This window comes from Diplotaxodon limnothrissa, linkage group LG11, assembly GCF_057381915.1.
Source record: "Diplotaxodon limnothrissa isolate DT_005_m linkage group LG11, D_limnothrissa_male_GT1.1, whole genome shotgun sequence".
Lineage (NCBI taxonomy): Eukaryota > Metazoa > Chordata > Actinopteri > Cichliformes > Cichlidae > Diplotaxodon > Diplotaxodon limnothrissa.
The window spans coordinates 38,189,336-38,204,239 of NC_140606.1; the positions used below are offsets into that span (position 1 = coordinate 38,189,336).

Sequence of the window (14,904 nt, forward strand, 5' to 3'; positions counted from 1 at the left end):
AAAATCTGAAGTATTAATGTCATGTAGTGCTCTCTAAATGTTCCTCGAGATGTTATTATGTTATTTTGAAGATCTCCCGCCTGAGTGCAGCCATCTAACGAGAGGCGCTTGTAAAGCCTGGGGTCACCAGACTGATTCAAAACACATAATTACTGGAATATTTCAGTTTCATTATTAATTTATGTAAAAGTAAAATCAGAATTCAGTAAAATGATGAGAAAAGTAAAGCAAGACCTGACCCACAGTGAGCTTTGCTGCAAATGCATGACTTATATGTTGACATGAAAATTACTTACACATGTGTTCTTATGTGTCTGCGTGATTCTTGGATGTAATCTGACTACTGCATGACCTCCTAACCCGCCCTTTTTGCATCTTCTTAAAATGAAAAAGCAAACAAAAGAAACTAAATATGGAATTTCACGGTGATCGAGACCTACCCGTGCTATTCTGCCACTTGTGCACCTGCACGATTATCTTTACTTTCCGATGCTATAGCTAAATACTCCTCCCTGGAAGAAAGTGAGAAGGAAAAAGGAGAGAAACAAGAATCAGAAGATGTCAGCTCAGTGAGAGGAAAAGGAAAATGTCATGTTGAAAACAGCAGATTGAAACAGTAGGATGGAAAAACGAGGTCGGAAGGTGAAGACAGCCCGGCGGGATTTTGGAAACAAAGTCCTGCTACTGCTCGTGTGCTTTAGGCGGTACTCACGCGCTCTCTCTCAGAGCTTCCTCTCCTGCAGCCGAGATCTTCCTGTAGCAGTAAATCATCTCGACCAAGAGCCAGAGCTGCAGCCCGATGATGGAGACGTACATCATCACCTCAGACAGGATGGACGCCATTCCCCGGGTAACTAGAGACACGCACAGGGTTAATTTGGGTGTTTATGCAATACGAGTTTTACAAAGATACGACTCCTGGATTTAAAATCATCATTTCCTGAACTTCACATGGTTCAAAAATCTTCAATTGTCTTGATTCGATCTTAGTTCATCCTCCCTCTGAAACAAGCTGTTTTAACTCCACCTGACCCTCTATGACATCATAAAGATCCAAGAGAAGGAAAAAAGTGTCTGAAAATGAGTGTTTAACTCGTAATCTTTCTTTTACTTAAGCATAGACTGACCTCATTACTGAGAGGAGACCCCCAGGCCGAATCAGGACCCCGGAGAGCTCATGTCTCATCTTTGTTAGGAAGGGAATTTATAAAGGATGCGCTTAACCTGTAAAGCCAAGTGCATCATCATCTTCTACATCATCAATATCATTTTTTTAAAATTAGATTACATGATGCAATAACCGTTTTCTCTGTATGGTTGCAGGTCTTTACCTACAATATGAATCACTTTGTGATGTGATGCTGCAACGTATTTTAAACCAGCATCACGTTCAAAGCCGCTGACGTGGCTCATTTACACACAAAGTGTCCTTTGGCGGTGAACTGAGTGGTGACATCACTGAGACGGGGTGTTGCTCGCCATTTTTCAACATCCGGGGCTGCTGTTTTGGAAGGGTGTGCTGCTCTCTCCCCGAGGAGGAAAGTGAGGAATAGTCTGTTAAATACTAGTTTGCTTAAAAAGATGCACCAACAGAGTGTTGTACTGACACCCGATACAGCACACAGACAGATGTCTGTGTGCTGTATCGGGTTTACTACACGCCAAGTGATCGTATCTGCCGGATAATGGCATTTAACACCGCCAGCATGTCCAGTTCAGTAACTCTGGTTAGTGTGAGAAATGAGGCCCATCTCAGAACTCATGTAAAAATTAGTAAACCAGAACAGGAAGTATGAGTCAGTTTTGAGTTCAGTGCTTACGCCGTGCAACCACATTAATGGTGATGTTCTTCTCTATGGTCTTTTCGTAGTCGTAGTTGCTGTATTTGAGGGTCCGGCTAAATTTGCATTTGTAGGTTCCAGTGTCATTGTAGGTCACGTTGAGGATGTAGATGGAGCCATCCTGCAGGTCCGTGGTATGCTTGCTGCCGTTCCAGGCCAGACGCTCGTAGAAACGTGGGTCAATGATCTCGCCGCGTGCATCCTCATAAATGTACAGCTGGAAGAGGAGGCGGAGGAGGGAAAGACATCATTTTACACTTCTTGTGTGTTTCTCTACCTGTTCTTGGATTGGATTGATATTCTTTGTTGTGAAATCATATTTATTTACAGGCTTCACATGAAATCACTCTAATCATTTCATTACACAGAAGACTCTCTGCATTTTAAAGGTTTTGGTTTTCGGAGCTATATTTGAAAGGAGAGTGTAGAGTGCTGCTCTGGCCATCGCCCAACACAAGCCTGATTAGAAAACTGCATCCATAAACTACACAGGTGCAACCTGGGTGTCATCTGCATAGCAGGGTAAATGTATGCTATTTCTTCTAATGATGCTGCCTAAGAGAAGCATGTATAATGTAAAGAGAATTGGTCCTAGCACTGAACCCTGTGGAACTCCATAACGCTCGAACGCTCACTGAGGAGGACAAGCACAGAGATGAGTCCACTGTCAGAGGCCATAAGAAGATCATTTGTAACCTTCACTGAAGCTGTTTCTGTGCTGTGATGAGCTCTGAAACCTGACTGAAACTCTTCAAATAAGCCTCTGCAGATGATCTCAGTCCAATCTTTCATATGTGTTGATGCATGTTCAATCATCCAGGTAAGGAAGTCCCAGAAAGTGGATTCTGTTCATCTGGACGTCATAAGTGGGAGAAACGTTTCATCCAGGTGACTTCTTCAGTCTAACTGCAGGTTTCCAATCTTATAAACAGGACATTTGCACAATGACTGAAACCAGCACCACTGAATGAACAATGGGCTGGGAGGGCAGTTCCTTTAATATGCAAATTGTCATGACCACTGATCAATAACCATGAGTCCCATTCACAGAGAGTTGGGGAATGGCTGCAATCACAGCATTGTAAGATGGGGACAGATGGACCCTTAGGCCCCCTCCTCGATTCAGAGATGGTCTTTCCCCTTTCACGTAAATGGCCTCCTTGGCTCCGCCCTCAAACCAGCGTTCCTCCCTGTCCAGGATGTTACATCCTCATCATTGAAAGAGCGTCCACTGGCCTGTAGGTGTGAATAGACTGCAGAGTCCTGGCCTGACGAGGTGGCTCTTAGGCTGTTTGATGAATAAATCGTCCTCCTGCATTCACACCATCTTCCAATGCTGCGAGCGCAGCCATCCCCCAACTCTCTGTGAATGCTGCTCAGAGCCATTGATCAGTGACTCATGCATGTTTAAAGAAACAGACATCTGGTCTCCACATCTCTTCCCGATATTGACTGAGCTGCAGCCTACATCTCATATCTGCACTTGCTGGTGAATTAATGGATGCTGAAACTAAAAGGCAGCTCAAGGCTAATGGGATCTTTCCCGCTGCATGCATGAGGCGTAATGGCCTTTTGCTGTGCCTGGTTGTGTCTCCTTAAGTAAGTAGGTTTTCAGCACAGACTGAAAAATATCTTCTGTCATGGAAAATGCATCTCTCTGCTCTGCCTCATGATAAATGCATTGGCATCCTTTTCCCAGAAGAGAAGAGGCTGCTGTGATGACGTGTGTTGAGACATCCAACCTCTAGCTTCAGAACATTTTACTATATTTCTGGCTAAATAAATTTCACCACTGCTATTTTAGGGATATGCAAGCATAACTGACAGGATTTGGTCCCTGCTTGAAGAGCATCTACAGCTCATCCAACCATCTGATAAATAATATGACTGCTGTGGGCCTAAATGTGCTAACACACCATCCAAGAAGTGAAAGCACTGAATAGGCAGTATGTACATGCCACACATTTCACCTCCGCAGTTCATGGATGCAGCTTGTTAACCAAACACCAACCAAAAGCTGAGGCTTCAGAAACCGTGAATGACGTCAGCTTCCTTGTATATTCTGTGGTAAAGTCTTACGTCTGAGAAGTCGCTGTCGCCTGAGCCTTTGAAGGACCATTTGACGGTGGCCGTGGCATCCACCTCGCCTCTCATCTTACAGTAGATGCAGCCCAGCTTGAAGCCGTCGCTGATAACAGCCTCTGTGTCCGAGTCCACTTCCACGCAGGCCCCGTGGCACAGCGGAGCTGCAGAGTGAGGGAGACGCAGTTAGTTTCTGTCTCTCGGCCTGTTTGCGGGTCACGGGGTCAGAGGCAAGTGCGGTGAGTGGCCGTCTTCCTCTCTGTCATGTGCCCGTGACTCGAGGGAAAGGCTGAATTTGGTGTTTTCTCTCAGTACTTGCAGGCAAACTGTCTAAACTGTACTCGAGAAAACAATGCTAGCTACGTGACTTTTACGTGCTTGGTCCCAATGCTCATTACATGCAAGTTTTTTGTATCGGGCATATCTTTTTTTTCTTGCAATTTTTTATTTCCCCTCATTGTTTCAGCTCATAGATGGATTAGATTTGGTAAGTTTGGGTTCTCTGTTTGGCGTCATTTTCACTTCTGGTGTTTTTAACTGAAGCTGGGGGGAAATAAAGAGGTTGCAGTGAGCGATACCATTGTCTTGCATTCTGGCCACTGCTAACTGAGCTAAATTCATATATAGAAGCGTGAGTCTATATATGCCATCATCATCATGACACATACTTCTCATCGGCCAGGAGTTACACACCTGCAACTCCAAATGTTTCTGTCTCACACTGCACCTTGCAGTTTCCACTGCGGCCTCAGCATCGCTCTCAACCAATGATCTTGTGCTATTCTCAACTCTCACCTCTGGGAAGCGTTTGATTTGAATCGTAAGATGGTGGGGAGGGGAATGAGGGAGAGGACAGAAACACACAGCACACAACGCTGATCAGAAAAATCATTAAACAGCAGCCGCACGTCGTCCGTGTGCACGCAAAAACGCCGCTCTGTTCCTTTACTTCCTGGGACGTTTAAAAGAAACACGCAATCGAAAAGCCACCACACGGAGGGACGTGGAAGGGGAGACATGAAAGAGGGAAGAAAGAGAAGGGTAGCACAGGTATCAGTCGTTAACAGCCATTTCTACAGGAAAAGCACGGGAGACGGGGAAGCAGGAGAGGAGAGGGGTAAATGCTGTATGATGCACTGCAGAGAGGAAAAAAGGGGAGGAAGGAGGAGAAGAGAGAGTTAAAAACACAATTTAAGGCTTCACAAATATAAACCCAAACACTACTGAGCCGACAGCTGTCGCATTAGAAGAAGAGACTGAAGCAGACCACAAACCCCCCAGATGGACCCGAGAACACCCGAACCCGAGCCAGAGGGCAATGATTGCAGAGGACTTGGAGAGCAGGGATGAGTGATTACACGAGTGCCTGGGGGAAAGCCACATTCAAACAAGCTGTATTTCATTTTGGGCAGAAAGCGCGTCCTGATGAGCGAGCTCAGAGAGAGCGGCAGCTGTCAGTCCGGACGCCTGGTTCACTCGTCACGATGTCAGAAGATTTGTTGAACTGGATTTTAGTTCAACGCCTGGTAGCTGTGAGCCGATTTTATTAGAGTTTGTGTTGTAAACTCATAATTTATGAATGCTCATAATTCAGAGCTCCACCCTCTTATCCGAACAAGTATGCACGCTTTTGGCATCCCCCCCAAATTATAGTGTGGCAGACCAGTAGGGGGCTCCACTCACACCCAGCGAGAAGGGAAGGGGTAATGTTTTTGGGTTGTAGGAGGTGTTTGCCGCCTTGTGAGTTCGGTTGGTTGAAGCCGAGATTAAAGTTGGAGTAAAACGTGGCGAGCTCTCGTGTCGTCCTTATGTACCTCCACAATGGTGCCCGTGTCTACTTTTAATAAACAGTTTATAACACTTTAAATATACAGTCTTTTCCCCATGGGTGTGTTTGGGTGAACTCGTTTACCACCATTCGCTGTCACTTGCTCGAGTCTCGGCACCTTCTTCTCATATGTTATTATAAACATCTGAAACAGTTGAATCATGACTTTGCTCTAAAGCGCGGGAGCTCGGGTAAGCTCGGGGTTTGGGGGTTTTCTGGGAGGCGAGCCTGCTGAACACCAAACAGGCCTGAGGCAAACACCGTCTGCACACACCGCTCAGAGGACAGAAGAAAACACAAGGCTGCTGCTTTATTTGATTTTTTCCCCTTTCAGATTCATATCTGCTGTAATTGGCTCTCGTCTCTGTTACAAATGCGATCTGATTGTTTGCGTTAATTGCACGCTGCTGTAAGCTGCACCAGCTGTCAGCGCCGTGGCTAATCCTCGCCACCAATAGAGGTCGATGAGAGTCAGTCATCAGTTAATGCCCCTGTGAAATCCCACAGGGGGAGCATCTGCAAATCAAACGATAGCCATTTCTCTCTACAAAGAGGTTCCACCAAGTTTCCAGCTGAGCATTAATGTGCAACAACATTTTGACTCAGGTCTGTGTACTGCTGACTTTACCTGATACAGATTCTACCATGAAAAGCAAAGAAAGGAAACAGGAAGGCAGTAAAGGAAGAGGACGTGCAGAGACACATAGAAGGGTTTGACATGAGACCTGGAATACAGACAGTAGAGACACATTAAAACAGGAACTAACCACAGCAGAGATCAGAGGAGGATAGAAGAGAGCGCTCTGGCTGCAGAGCCACTCCCTGAGCCTGGTTCTGCTGGAGGTTTCTTCCTTTTAAAAGGGAGTTTTTCATTCCCACCGTTGCCAAAGTGCTTGCTCATAGGGGCTCATATGATTGTTGGGCCCCTTGGGGCAACTGTTGTTGTGATTTGGTGCTATATAAATAAAACTGAATTGAACTGCAGAAGTTAGTCTAATATTTGCAGGTCAACCCACTGCACTCATGTTGTCACAGATTAGCACAACATGAACAGCTTAACGTTCATAAATCTAATTCAACAAACATGTGATGCAGAATATTTTAACCAACGTTTGTAATCTTTGCTGCTGCAAACCTCACCACACCCACTGACCTGATGACATCAGACACACACGTTCATGTTGAAACAGAAATGAGTGCCATGAAATTATTCCATCAATGCATGTTAATCAGAAACTCCATAACAGGAGAAAATGTCACAGGAACTCAAAATACTTTCCCCCCCTTGTTTGATATTAAGTTTACGCAACATATTCTGTGTAATTACTTTATGCATTCAGGTTTACAGTGCAGATGTAAATCCAGCTGCACACACACAGAGACAGCATGAGGCTCTGATCCTGAGGGAGGGAGGCTGGTGACGCAGTCAGAGGCCACACTGTGCAAGGTGAGCAAGCATGTTGCTGACTGTCCAAAGCTGAGGCAGCGAAAAGGCAGCGAGACGAACATGCAAGCAGACACAAAGAGGAGCTCACATCCAAAGTGCAGACTAGACAGTCAGCAGAGTCCCTGAGCAACGATTCCTCAGAGCAGCAGCCGCAGCAGTGCACAAACACAGAGCATCAAAAGTGCAAATCCATTGCGTAATCTGCAGACGGAGGTTCAGGATTATGCAACGGATATTCCAGAAAATGCCGATTAGGAGATTTCTTTTTTCCCCCCAACAGGCTGGTTAATCTCTCATTTCAGTTGCCGTTTGCCTCCTGAGGACTACAAAGTGACTACAAAAGACTACCCAGTGAGGTGAGCTAGCTTAGCATGTCACAGGAGGCTAAAGAAAATACAGAAAGGATCGAGATTATTTGCTGAACTGGGCACAAGAGGAAGAAAAGAGAATTGGATAAGCGACAGGAAAAGAGATGAGTGAGGACGACATCTGTTTCCATGGCCGGGTTACCAACACCCACAGACACCGTGGGCATATATGACCCGGGTTTAATGCCAAGCATCCGTGACATTTCCCCCGACACAGAGCCGGTGAGGGACTTTCTACTGGAACAAGGGAAACAAAAAGACACACAGCTCCGAGAGCTTCGCTTTCGTTTTACTCCACAAAGATGCCACTTGATGGCACAGACGCAGGGCTTTACTTCATGTGTTTTCCTCTGCAAGAGCAGAGTCTGTCCTGGACTTGGGGTGACCCGGAGGTCTCAGAGTTTGGCTGCACATCACTTTTCCCCCATTTCCAAAATCTAAATGAAACTGCTCAAAATATTACAGATAATTTCCCTTTCATAACAACTGTACTGGAGTTCATTCATTCAACTCGACCAACTGGATTTTCTTAATGTGAAAATAAGAGGTCAGGGTTAAAAAGGAACAAATAAATAAACACTGAAAAGAACACAGTGGAAAACGTTAAACTAAAAATAATGCAAAAATAAAATAATACAAAAAATAGACACAAAATAAATATAAATGTTGTATTTATTGATGTTCAGTTGTAGCACTGTTAGTAATATGAATTATATTATTGGCACATTTGACAATATTTCATTTATTTATTGGCAGTATTAGGCCTCCATACACACAGTCAGTGTTGGAAAGGTTACTTTTTAAAATGTATTCCACTACAGATTACAGATTACATGCCACAAATTGTATTTTGTAACGTATTCTGTTACGTTACTCAATGAGAGTAACGTATTCTGGATACTTTGGATTACTTAATATATTATCATGCTTTTTACAACTACATGAATGCGCTATTGCTGAATGATTTATTACTATTACTGAAGGTTACTCTCCACACCAACACCAACTAGATGTTTAAATCTTAATATAAATGAGTAACAGTAGGTGGACATTAGGTAAGGCTGCACTTTTTGCATCGATCTCGTATAGAAAACTATTCCGCGCGTATATAAAACAGGTCCGCGGCTCCGAACCGTAGTAAAGGGACCTCTGAATAATAGGGCTGCCACAAACCATTATTTTGATAGTCGACTAATCAGATCATCATCCATTGGACGTAAAACGTACAGCTTATTGCACCAGCAGCATCTGCTCTTATATAACTATCATTAGCTTACAGCTTTAAGTGTTTCAGGTCTGTGCTAACTAAAAATAAAGACAAGATGATCGTTTATTAAATTTTAATGAAATTTGCAGATTGTTTCGGTGAAGTTTAATAAACTCCTTGCTATCTAAAATCTAACAGGACACCGGAGTATATTCTCGAGCATCTCACACTTCTGATAATCAGCTGTCTGCTTGATGTTTATTCAGCTGTGTAAAAACTATAACTTTAATCTCAGCCAAACCGATTTACTCAGGAACAAATAAAATACTGAAAAAAGCCAAACAATAACATTGTTAAGTTATCTAAGTGACTCATATATCATGTTTAACCTGAGTAGCGAAAGACGGCGGTGGGTTTGAAAACGATCTGCCGGGAGTCCGGTGTTCTCACGGCTCTAGTTAGCCTAGCCCCCCGGCTAGCTATCGAGCTAGTGGGTAACAGATGTCTCCGAAAACGTCAGAGCGCTTTTGAAAATATGTGGTGTCTTGATAAACTGAGCAGATATTTGAGGTTTACACAGCTACATTCTCACCTGAAAATATGTTAAACGTTTATTTTGTGACCCAGAAAGAATAATAAGAGTAATATTAAAACTAACTAGCTGCCGCATTGTTGGCAACTGAGCTGGGCTGCGCTATGAATTCTGGGACACAGCTTCTTCTTCTTCGGGGTTTAACGGCAGCTGGCATCCTTGTACATGCAGTGCTGCCATCTTCTGTTTCAGTCCGTTATTACACTCTTAAATCCTGCCACTTATTCCTGCGTCTTTTGTGATCTTACAAAGCTTCAAACGACGCGTCGACTATTAAATCAGTCGTCGACGATTTTGATAGTCGACGTAATCGTGACTAGTCGACTAATCGTGGCAGCCCTACTGAATAATACGTCGGGTTCGTGTCGGGCTCATAGCTGAAAACTAGCTTTACTTGAAAGGCTGCTCCAATGGAAGTTATTGTTTCGGAGGAAAACAGGAACACAGGGTACAGTCGAGTCTTAACAGCTTACTTACAGCTGGGCTCGTCAGGCTCTCTTCTTTGCTCCAGTGGTTATTATTATATTTACATGCTTCCAGCTCCCGTTTCTGCTCGGCGACAGCTCGTACTTTTCCTTCTTCTCCCTCCCTCGCTCACAGACACATAACAGCAGTCCATGCTCCCTGCAGCACGGACTACACTGCCCATCAGGCTACATTCTTTAGAGCGATGCCTGTAACACTCTGCCTGTTGCCTTCATATTAAATATTTTTTGAATAATTTTTAAAAATATTTCTTCGCCGCAAGTAGGGGTGACATGGGCCGCTTTAGACCCTCTTAATGCGTGTTTTGTTTGGGTTTCCACCGGCTTGGAATTACCAAAAATAGAGAGGGCATAGCTGAACATATGAAACAGGAAAAACCGCTGTGTAATCCATTTATTTCAACAAAGTAACTGTATTCTGAATACAACCTTTTTAAACGGTAACTAACGGAATACAGTTACTCATATTTTATATTTTAAATACGTAACGGCGGTACATGTATTCTGTTACTCCCCAACACTGCACACAGTACATCCAGGGAGTTACATTTGTGCTTTAATATCTGCTGTAAAACATCTCCAGGGAGAGAAATCCTTTGATTTCACTTCAGCTGTAATTACGTCTACAACAGGTTTTCATTTTTTTCCTGTAAGCTAAACCAAAATACTTTCCCTTCAATATTATCGAAGATGTTATTGGATCAAATCTGTTCCCAGTGATTGTTTTTACTCTCCAAGCTGCGTGGAAGGTCACCTCGTCCTTCAGAGCCCATCAAAGCCTCCCCTTCAAAGCAGCAACAGCATCTCACCGGGATTACAAACCTCCACACAGCTGGATGAACAGAGGCTCAGGTGTGCATGCGTCTGCCTGTCACGTGTTTGTGACACTATCGAGAGGGACACACGAAGCCCGCAATTAGGTCGTGGCACAGTCTCTCGTTCCAGATTCATGGGTTAGAAAGGATCTAGAAAGGATGTGAGGCCAAAAAAAAGATCCAAGCATCTCTGAGCTTTCAGTGCCACGCATTTAATTCCTCTTAAGAAAGGGCTGAAAAACTTTGTAGTTTCATCGTGGGCTGAAAGTGCACACGCAGAGGAAGAATGGTTTGTGAAGAGGACAGACGGTGATTATTTTTAGATTTTCTCACCTGACACAGATGCTTGGAAAACTGCCAGCCATAAATCATGTTAGCTGCTTTTTAAAGGTTTAGTGCACTGCAGCTCTAGAGTACTCATAATTAGCTTATCTGGCAAAGCTCCTCTGTAACGTAATCGTCCTTAGTGATGCAGAGGATGGAGTGAACTGATGTAATGGCGATGGAGCCGTTATTGAAACATCGCGGAATTCAAGCCATTCGCAGACTAAAGGACTCTGCCATGTTACAACTTTGGACGCAGAGCATTAATACGGTTCGGGTCAGGCTTGGAATCTCACACAGTGCTGTCATATGATTGTCGTGGCTTTTTAAAAACCGCAGCTTGTTATCAGATCAATTGTTTTTTTCCCACAATCTGAAATGAACGATGTGACAAACATTCGACTTTTTACCAACAGAGAAGATCGTGGTTGTGACAAACAGAAACAATTCTCCTCATTCCCAGATCTGCACTCCACGGGCAGCTTTGCATGATTCACAGTTCAAAATAAGTTCGTTATTCAGTTTATTATGTTCGTAAAACAAGCTCCTTTGGCTCATCCCATTTAAGCCAACTGTCACCTGACTGGCTGTCCCACAGCAGGTGGGCGGGGCATCTGTGTCTGATGTCAGGATATCAGGGCTCTATGATATCGCACAGACCCAGGAGTAAAAAAAGTCAAGTCACAGCACGTTTATGTATGTTTCATACACTGACCTTGTTATTTGAAACTTAAATATGAGCACCATCGTAACAATATAAACATGACAGCACAAAAGAAACAAAGAAGTCTCTCACAATTTTTATCCTATCAAAAAAAAGAAATCAACAAAAAAAAATTCAGAGGACCAAGTACGGCACCTTGAGGGACACCTCTTCTTTGAGTTATGTCGTTTTTCTTGTAACAGTATTAGGTCAGTACCATTCAGTTTGGAACAATTACAGCACCAACTTTGCTCACAGTCGGCCTTTTTCTAAGACGATTATATGAAACCCAACCACTGTCTGCACTAACACTGAAAATTATATAAAAATAAATATAAAGATAAATAAAGATGTAAATCTTAAAATCTGTAAATAAAAATCAAAATACGTGTGAAATATCAAGCAGGTTTCTTTTCAAAACAAAGAAATATTACATAAATACTGAAGCCATTTTTTAATCATTATTTTGTCATCAGATACAGGGTACCTTTTTTCTGTGAGCTAAAGTCAGTTTTTGGGTGGATTTAAAAACATCAAATAAAATGTGTTTTTGTTTGGGGTGGTTAAAAATTCTCAAAAAGCTCATAATCTCATACTCTCTTCTGTTCCTCTTTGTTAGTTTCCATCCAGTGTGGTGCTTCGCCTTCTATCTTCCCTGTCTCCAGCTCCAGATGTAGAAGCTGACTCTTAACCTTTAACTAACCCACCGGCCCACAACCAACCCGCCCAGCCCGCTGACAGACGTTGTGTAACCTTAGTACTTTGCCCAGATCGCTTTCCTGCAGCTCTGACATGTGTTCACCTTTGGGCGGATGAAGCCGTGTTAACGCGTCCACGTGCAGCAGTGTTCTGAGAGACTGAGTGTGAGTTAAAGAGCAGCTGGCTGATGGAGATAAGAGCTCAGTAAATAGAGGTTTCTGAAGAAATTCATCAAAGAACACTCTTGGTTAGGCATGTTTTGTTTTTATGGTCAATACTGATTTCAATTGCATACTGTTGTGTTTATATATATGAATCGATGGCTTTACATTTAGAAACATTTTTAAACGCCTGCAGGTTTCATGAGACTGGCAGTAATTAAAATGTGATGGATAGCGAGGTTCAGGCTGTTTTCGCACATCAGTGGAAGGTGTTTCTCGTGCTTTAATTAAATAAATGTCGGTAACCGGATTCCTGTGAAGGTAAGAAAGTGAGTCGTGATATCTGAAAGGATCCAAAAGGAGCAGAGGGAGCTGGTTCGAGTCAAAGGATGATGGTTTTCACCCGAGTGCTCCACTTCAAAAACCCCTCAAATCACACACCTGCACGCAGCGTGATGCTGGCAGGCTGAGCTGTCTTAGAGTGCGTGTACAAAAGCATGAATGATGGACTCCATCAGCAAAACAGGGGACGGTGATAGTCCATTTCTCTCTCTGTGGGCAGAATCTACACATACGTGTATCATAGGGCTAAACATGTTTTTGTTTTGGAGGGCAAAAACGGTACAAAGGTTCATATTTAAAATTGGGTAGAATGTAAATTTTAGTCTTAGGTTTGAATGATTAACTGTTTAACTGCAAAACATAGAAACATGCTGGTTTGTCCATCGCTGGCTCGATGCTTCATCGAGTGACAGCAAGGTTCTGAGTTTGAACCTTCCTGAGGTCTTTGTTCTTTGTGCACCTCGTACCTGACATGTTAGGTTACCTGGTGACTCTAAATTGGCAGAAGGTGCAGATGCTAGCAAACATGGCAGACGCCATGAGGTTATCCCCCTCGTCATGTTTCAACAGCAAAAACTGCACAAAAGATGGACAGATGTTGTTGTTTCAACAGTAACCAGTCAGACTGTTGGTTACAGAGCAAACACACGTCTTTGTTCGATGTGATACAAGATTTGATTGACAACTTATCTGGTTAGAAGATGATTTGGACACAACACTCACTCCACCCACGCAGACTAATGGTACCGAGCCTGCCGTGTTTGTGCCATCAACATTTATCTTTGTGTGAATTCTGTCTCATTATGTGCTGCATGCAAAAGGAAAGACATCAGTTCTAGTTTGATTTGGTTCATCTTTTCCTGAGCTTTTGATGTTTGGTTTGCTTTTTGTTCCGAGTCCTTAAAAGAAGCACCCAAAACAATTCCTCTAACTAAAAATTCCAAGAAGGACAGAAAAGCTATGTCTTGAACACAACTTTGATCTTTGTCCCGGGACCCTTGCACCTTAAAACCAAACAAAAGGATCAAGTCCAGTTTTGAACCTGGTTTCCGTACGAATAAAAAAAACAATCTTCAACTTCAGAGAGCAGGCAGCTCTGCAGGAGCTCATCACTGTTACTCATCTTTGCCAGTTAATCGATCATTTAATTGTTTACGTTATCCTCGCTGACTCCAGCTTCTCCAGCCTGTTTGTAGCTTCGGTCTGTTTATCGACATAAAACTGGACGACATCTGTTTCACAACGATTAACCAAACAATGGGTATGTTAATAAATAATGAAAAGCAGTCATTAATGGACTCTCCACTCTGTGAACACAGGCACACATTGTTCCTGACTTTTAAGATACACACCAGATGCTGCGTCGGTATGTGTGAGTGCGTTTGCGCTCGGCATTTTAAAGCCGCCACATGGCCTCATCTCATTTCAAATTTTGAACAGCTGGGCGTTTGGCTCTACGGTGGAACAACAAACAGTCGGAGGCACACAGAGAACGGAAAACACCTCAACAGAAACCATCGAGGCGAGGTCACCACTCACCTTCAAGTGCCAGGAGGACCAGAGGCAGCAGCAGCAGCAGCTCCATCACCGCGGACATCCTGACAGAGGACAGAGGGGTGGTGGCGTCTCTCAACAGTGCACACACAGACACACACACATACACAGACAGGACAGATCTGGAAACCCTCAGAGCATAAACACACCAAAGACGTCCCAACTGTGACTAAAAGTCGCCTCCTGTTTATCTGAGGGGTGGGCGGTGTGGGTGGGTCCTCCTCTTGCTCTGCTCCTTGTTCAACAACAGGAAAAAGCTCACATCAGCAGCAGTTTGTTCGTGCGCCTCTCAGTGTTTGAGCATCTAGAGTTACCAGAGGGAAGAATCAGACCAGGTCTCAGGTTTCGGCCTCTTTGTTCAACTATTTATGTTCCGTGGCACACCCTCAGGTCTCCTTATTGACACTGCGCGCACCACACAATGTAAGAGCCAATGGAAGCCCGGTGTTTGAAGCT

General features: G+C 43.7%; 1 protein-coding gene across 1 annotated transcript; it reads right to left on the bottom strand.

Annotated features, from left to right (window-relative positions):
* Positions 1–445: 445 nt before the first annotated feature.
* Positions 446–14,491, bottom strand: scn1ba (sodium channel, voltage-gated, type I, beta a). The gene is made up of 6 exons (XM_085364953.1): positions 14,434–14,491; positions 5,059–5,091; positions 3,921–4,087; positions 1,821–2,058; positions 713–854; positions 446–512 (listed from the first exon to the last, which is right to left on the bottom strand). Exons 1-6 carry the CDS (start codon positions 14,489–14,491, stop codon positions 446–448), a joined length of 705 nt encoding a protein of 234 aa, XP_085221079.1.
* Positions 14,492–14,904: the final 413 nt, after the last annotated feature.